The following is a 7,472-nucleotide window of genomic DNA, read 5'->3' on the forward strand; positions in this document are numbered from 1 at the left end:
TAGATCCAGCCCTGTCCAGGCTGGTTCATACAGGGAGAGGCAGTCCTTGAGCTATTGTGGTCCTGAACCATATGGGACTTTAAAGGTCAAAACAAATACCTGTATAATTAAAGTTTTGAAAAAGCTCCAAAGACACATATATTGAGTGTGCGCTCTGTAGAACTCCATGCATCAGAGCCACTGCATATGTGCCAGAAATACTCGGATTGGAGCATACATATTCTAGGCCAATGTTGCAATATTTCTAAGCCTCTGCTTTCTGATAAACTGTTGGGGTATGGTTAATCGACAATCTTCCCAATCCCAACCTGAATGTACTGGATCACTTGAGTAATAAGGACATCAGAATGGTGTTCTGGCATCAGATCTGCACTGGATTAACCATTTACAGATACACTGGAGTCACCCCAACCAAGCTAAGGAGACGGTATAATCCTTCCAAGTAGGAGTAAGTATATTTCTTACCCCACATGCTACATTCCTGAATTATAGGACAGTTTAAAGAACATGGTGGTCATTCACTCCTTGCATGAGAAGAAATTAGCTTGATTGATTGATTGATGATTACCAGCAGACAAGTCAGAAGAAACAACAGAATGGGTATATATATGTACTGAGGTAGATTTTAAAATACAGAGTAGATTAAGCTGGAAGAACCATCTTGATCCATACATTACTAGAGCACTATGGGAAGTTTCAGTATATGGCCCTTACCAAACAATGATGTAAGTATAGACGTAAGTTCCAGAGTTCAATGGGACTTACTATCAGGTAGGTATGCATATGACTGCAGCCTAAACTTCTTAAATCCTCTCTTGATCAGAAACCTCCCAAACATCATATAGAGAGGAAATAGAGCAGTATCTCCAATGCACAACTTATGTGTATGTGTACATTCACAATGAGCACGTGGCAATAATTTGGGTTGTTTCAACCTCCTGACTCACCTTGATCCACTATCCTGAGGTGCAAGTGGTTACCAAGAAACATAGATTTAGAGGAAACTGCTCTGGGCCTATGTTGGGCATTGCAGAGCCCCACGTTGGTCTAGCCAATTCAACACACATTGCTCACATTCAGACCCAACGGCAGGGTGACTTTCACAACAGCGTCTTAGTCAGGGTAGCTATCACCACTACCAAACATTTAAAGCCAGAAAACTAATGACAATTGGTTAAAATAAATAAGTGACCTGCAGGGATGGGATAGGTGGGGAGACATGATTTACTGCAGTGGGGTATAACTCATAGCATCACAGGGGTAAGGACAGATTTGTGTGGACATTTTACACTGATATTAATAGTTGCCCCTGTAGCCTCCTCATCCTATGCAGATTTCCTCAGAAGTAGATTTAAGGATACGGTTTATTTGCAAGCATGTACAGAATTTGCAGCCTTAGTGTCCATTCCTCAGCAGAGGTAAAAACTGTATTACAGCCAATTTGCCAAACAGTTAACCCAGACAGTTTTAAAACTGTCGCAATTTACTGGTTATGATATCCCAGAGACATCAAAAGCACTTCAAGATCTTGGCTATTTAAAAGAAATAGCAATAGCTAGGCAAGTTATTGCTAGCAGCTGGAAATCTTCTAAGTCTATTGCTATAACAGATCTGGGATATACCATTTCTAACTAAACATTTGCACTAATAAAAGAACCAAGGAAGAAAGAGCACCAAATAGATTTATTGAACATTGGAGTTTATATATAATCACCCTTATACTTTGTTTTCATCCATATTACTTTCTTGATGTAGTCAATTAACTGATTAATATACCTTTATAATTAGAATACCCAACAAATGTTTGTCTTGTGTGTTGTGAAACCTATTTTCAATCATTCTTACATCGTAATTCTTTTTTTCTATTAAAAAAGGTTAAGAAATCACAGTGCCCAAATTAGGTTTATCGGCTTACAGAAAAGCACAAGGTACAATGTTCGCTCCTCCTTCTTCAGTTGCAAATTCTCTTAGGAGAAAAGTACAGGGCACCCTACTATCATTTCCTGCATGAAATGTAAGTGGAGGGGGGAGCAGGAAGGGGGTGAGGCGAGATATAAACCAGGAAAGACTTGTCTTGAGCAATTGCAAGTGTAAGTGCAATCACACAAAGATAGTTATACAGCCCAAGCGTGGCTATATACTATAGCTAGCACGAATTTTTCACATTCCGCAATGTTAAATTGAAAATACCCCCCATGCCATTCCAATGCTCCCCATAAGCTCATTTCAAAACAAAACCTTACAAAACATACGGTTGTTAACTCAGAAATGCTTGCTTAACAACCCTCTAAGTTTTCATGGCGATACACAAAACACTCAGAGAGAACCGAGAGTTCAACGTGTAAAACAAGAGCAAACAAATCTAGAACCCTGTTGGGCTTTTTTGTCAATGGTCCCTTAATTTGTTGAAATTAATTAAAAATTAGCCATATTCACAGAGTACCTGTAATCCTATTACTGACCTTTACCCTCTCTGACCACCTTCTGCCGTTTAAAATTTTTAAAAATGCCTGGCTGATGTTTAATTAATTTAAGAAATTTAATATTTGAGTCAATGATAAGCATGGACATGCTCAGTAAAAACCAACTGTCAGTGTTCTTAAAAGCCAGACTCACAGCTGCTTGGCTTGGCTAAACAGGGGGCCACACCCTTGCCAGCCATTTATTTCACTTTAGACAGTCATGGCTTCACCCAAAGAATCTTGGGAAGTGTAGTTTGTGAATGATGCTGAGAGTTATTAGGAGAGTCCTATTCCCCTGGCAGAGCTCCAGTGCCCAGAGTGGTCAGCCCCTCTTCTGGGGATTGTAGCTCTGTCAGGGGAATAGGGTGTCTCCTAGCAACTCTCAGGACCCTTTACACTTCCCAGGATTCTTTGGGGGAAAGCCATGACTGTCTGAAGTGAAATAAAGGTCTGGTGTGGGGGTGGCCAGGGACAGCTTTGTTTTAAATTTGGGTGGGAGACTACAAGTGCCTGCTGGAGAAACCCTGAAAAACAATACTATTCACAATGCTTTCCTTTTGGAAAGGAAAGGGGCTTTCCCTCTTGCACCAGTGTCCATCCCCCCAATCTCCTCCCCCCCCAGTCCCTTCTTCTCCCTCCCTCAGGACAGTTTCTCCTATTCTAAGCATGATTGCACAGGAGTAAATCCCACAGAACTCAAAAAGCATGCAAATGATCAAATCTGCCCTCCCCTCCTATCCCCTCCCTCTTGCTCCTTCCCTCCCACTTTCTTTACACCTCCCCCTTCTCCTCCTCCCCTATGGTGAGTTTTACCTATCCTAAGCATGATTGCACAGGATTATATCCCATTATACTCAATAAACATGCAAAGGATCAGATCTGCCTTTCCTCCCCCCCTCTCCTCCTCCTCCCCCCCTCAGCTGCCCACTCCAGCATTCCCTCCCTCTTCTCCTCCTCCCCCATGGTCAGTTTCACCTATCCTAAACATGATTACAGGCAGGGCTGTGGAGTCAGAGTCGTGGAGTCGGAGTCGGAAGCAATTTTGGGTGGAGTCGGAAGAAATGTACCGACTCCAGCTTCAAAATAAATTTTGATTGACAAATTTTTAAAAATGATGAATTTGAAGACAAATGCTGTGATGCCAAGATCAGCGCATATTCAGGCAGCGATAAAAATGCTCCTATGAGAGCTTCCAATATAAAAAGACATTTACAGCCCTTTCCAGGGAGCAATTTTGGGTGGAGTCGGAGTCGGAAAGTAGAAAACTAGAGGAGTCGGAGTCGAAGGTTTGGTGTACCGACTCCACAGCCCTGATTACAGGGGAGTAAATCCCAATTCTCTGCAAACTTGCACAGGATCCCATTTCTTACTTCTTGGATTAAAAAGTAGAGAAATTCACTAATAGGCAAAAAAAACCCTTGCGGTTTAAAAACATACCTATAGCCAACAGATATTTCTATCCAACTTTAAAAAGCAGGGAAACTGGGCAGCTATAGTGCAAGCACTAGGGGAGCAGGAGACGTGACCTCTTCTCTGAAAAATTGTACTGCCCTACAAATTTGTAAAAATGCAAGCACAATTTGAGTTGGTCGTTTACAGTCCAATCACGTCCTGTGCAGCTAGGAAGAATTTGGTAATATGTGCCTCTGAGCACATGTGAGTGGTGAGTAGTGGCAACACCTGCAATCAGCCCAAATAACAGAAACAAAACATGCACTGTGCTGATCTTGTTTTAGCACGGAGAAGGCAACAATATTAAAACAGCTGATAACTTTAAATATGTTTAATTTACTTTGCAATTTTAATGAAGTTTCCTACAGTAAATCATTTTTTTGCTTCTGTGAATATGTGAAATGCTGTATGTGCATAATTTACACTAAAAAACTCCAAAAACAACTGTGGAATAATGGCACTGATTATCCTGCAGAATAGTCTCCAGTGCTCATGAGGAGCATCTCAGTTTGCACATGATAAAACAGTGGGAGGTGAAATATATTCTAGCAAAATTCTAGGTGTGCTCTATGTTTTTAATTGACCATGCCCACCCTTCCTTAAGTGGAGTATTTAAGTATAGCAGGCTGAACACACGAGTCTTGTGCAGGCAAAGTTTTCCAACAGCTTTAGTAGCAACATATTGTAATCAGTCTGATTTTACACCAAACTGCAGTTTCAGACTCAACTGTTAATGCATCCAAAATAGAAATAGAACATAGCCTCCAGTTTGAAACACAAAAGGCTGTCTTCACCGTCATATGACATTAACCAATAAAAAGGCGTTGAAATTAATAAAAATAAATTTGAGACAGATTTCTAGGATGAATGATGAGAGAAATATAATTTTCTAGGTGAGATTCTCCTTGGAAGCAGTAGTAACACAGGAAAGAAGCAGAGTAAGAACAACAAGCATACAAAAATGTAATCCTCCATCTTTGGAGATAGCAGGTGTTCGCACCACTCATCATATGCTCAGAGGCACATGTTACCAAATTCTTCCAAGCTACACAGGAAGTGGATTGGGCTGTGAAAGACCAACCCAAATTGTGTTTGCATTTTGACAAATTTGTGGGGCAGTCCAGTATCTCAGAGAGGAGGTCAGGTCTCCTGCTCCCCTGGTGCATTCACTATAGCTGCCCAGTTTCCCTGCTTTTTAAAGTTTGATAGAAATATTTGTTGGCTATAGGCACGTTCTTAAACTGCAAGGGTTTTTTTGCCTGTGAATATAACTAATATGGAAGTTAATGCTGGAGCATATATGAGCACAGTACATTAAATAAAACTGTAATACTAAACATATGTACCAAGAAGCAAATCCTTTCTGTCAGCATGTGAAGCATCTGCTACTGAGCCATACTTGGTCAGTGTAGGCCAGCTTTTTCTATTACGATTAGCAATAGTTCTCCAGGTCCCAGATGACAGGTCTTTTCCAGACATGGAGATGCTAAATGTTAGATTTAGGACTTTCTGCATATAAGCATGGGGAAAGACATAAGCTCTGTGGCAAGACACATGTTTTTTGCATACAGAAGGCTCCAGATTCAGTCCCTGGCATCTCCAAGCAGGGCTGGGGAAAACTCCTATCGGAAGCACAAATGGCTACAACGGAAGGTGTCTTTCTAGCCTAATTTCAGTAGTGCCAGCGAAGGCCTCTGTGAACGCATGTGTACCTGCAGGCACCACGATAGCTTGGGCTGATGGGAGTTGTAGTTCAAAAAAGTAACTTTTCCAAGCTCTGAGCTAAACTATACAATAGGTAGTACTGAACTTTATGCACCAATCGTCCAAGTCAATATAAGGCGGCTTCCTATGTTCCCACTGTTGAACTACAGCCACAATTCAAAGGGACAAGTTTAGGATCTAGTTGACAGAGCGATACACAATACATTGGAAAGCAGCTTACATAAAACAAGCCTTATCACATGTTTTATTCTTGGATAGTAATGCAATACATGCATATAGAGTTGTATATTTGCATCTGTAACACTAATAAATTAGTCAACAGCAGCATAGGTATACCAAAAGAACTACAGGTTGAAAGTGAAAAAATATTACAGTATGTTTTAAATTTACCAAAAGGTTTACAGGTAATCTATTGCACAACTCAATTTAGATAAAAAGATCACCGCGGAGATACTGTTCACCCATCCACTTACACGCACACACAATTTTCAGTATGTTTTTGAACTAGCCCAATCACTTTTCTCATCGGGGAAGGAGAGCGAAAACTCTGCGTGCAACGAGCAGGAAAACACTCTCCTTCCACGCACAGTTCACAAACAAGAGTTTCTGACCCCCTTCTCTGCAAACTTGCCACGGTCTTATCACGGACCAGAAAAGCCACCCACTCTTTAGAGGCCAGCAAATCTCCAAGGCATGCTTTCAGGGGAATACGGGGCAAAGCCACCTCTTCAACCCACCCTTTGAGATTCATATCCACAACTCAGCGCTCAGCTTCCAATCCCTGAAGCAACACGGCCGAAGCATCTCCGTTTATCCCGGCCCAAAGCCCAGATCTGCCAAAAGGCGCCCACAGAGACAATAGATTCCCGCTTACCTGCCCCCTGGAGAATCAGAGCTGCAACTAGTAGGAGTTTGGCCGCGATCCACCGGCCCGCAGCCATCTCCACGCATCAGCTCCTCGACGGCAGCGGGCTTCCTCTAACTGCAACACCGGCCAGAGACGATCTTTCAGGGCGGCCGGGCGGGCTTTCTCTCGCTTTCCACTTGGCGTGTGATGGAGCTGGGAAAAAAGAAGACCCTTCGGAGTAGCTGTATGACGCTCTCCTCTTCCTGATCCACCACGGACTAGGTGGGAGAGAGCTCCTCCAGCTCCTCCCTTTCCTTACTACCGATCTCCAGGTGAGAGGAGTAAGTCCTCCTCTTCCTCAATGCACGCGTAAAGGAAAAGGCTGAGTAACGCCTCTTGCCCCATTGCAAGGGGTGAGGAAGTCACACAACTCCTCCCTGATTCAAGGCCCAGGCCACGATGGGTCACTCGGAATCGTCCCCTTTAGACGTCCCAGCGGCGGTGCTGAGACGGATTCAGGGCAGATCTATGTAGTACTGACGCCCAGTTTGAGAAACCAGGATAAAAGAAAATGGGTGGTGCCGGGCAAACGTCCTACAAAGTACATGCAAAACTTTCTTCATTCCTAGAGAGAACACGTGTGGGCCAATTTAAACGGGGGGAGGGAGAAGAGGACGACTCCCCACGCCCACTGGTGAGCGTGACTATTTCATTAATAATTCTGGATATTAAAGCGCCAGCCCGCGAGCTTATTTGCTTCATTAGTAAGAATGGGCTCGTCTGACCATAAAAAATTGCGGGACAATTCCATGTCTGGGCTGCTATTTATAGAGCATGTTTTGTTTGCTTTAGAAATTGCTTGTGGCTGCATTCCCTGGTGTGCTTATTAGAAGTACGTCCCACTGAAGGAAGTAGGATTTATTGCCAAATAAATATAATAGTAGGAGGCTGTGTCTCAGAATGGGAAAAAGCCGAAAGGACCTCAG

General features: G+C 42.8%; 1 protein-coding gene across 3 annotated transcripts in view; it reads right to left on the reverse strand.

Annotated features, from left to right (window-relative positions):
* The window catches only part of CDCP1 (CUB domain containing protein 1), a 61,353-nt gene extending 54,195 nt beyond the window's left edge, over positions 1-7,158 (reverse strand). For 2 of the 3 annotated variants that reach the window (XM_061586924.1, XM_061586923.1), the window contains exon 1: positions 6,514-7,158. In XM_061586924.1, the coding sequence (XP_061442908.1) occupies positions 6,514-6,580 (67 nt within the window). In that variant the 5' untranslated portion in view covers positions 6,581-7,158. The remainder of the gene's footprint in view (positions 1-6,513) is intronic. The other variant, XM_061586922.1, reaches the window with a different exon arrangement.
* Positions 7,159-7,472: the final 314 nt, after the last annotated feature.

The sequence above is a fragment of the Rhineura floridana genome, chromosome 10 (assembly GCF_030035675.1).
Source record: "Rhineura floridana isolate rRhiFlo1 chromosome 10, rRhiFlo1.hap2, whole genome shotgun sequence".
In the NCBI taxonomy this organism is placed as follows: Eukaryota; Metazoa; Chordata; class Lepidosauria; order Squamata; family Rhineuridae; genus Rhineura; species Rhineura floridana.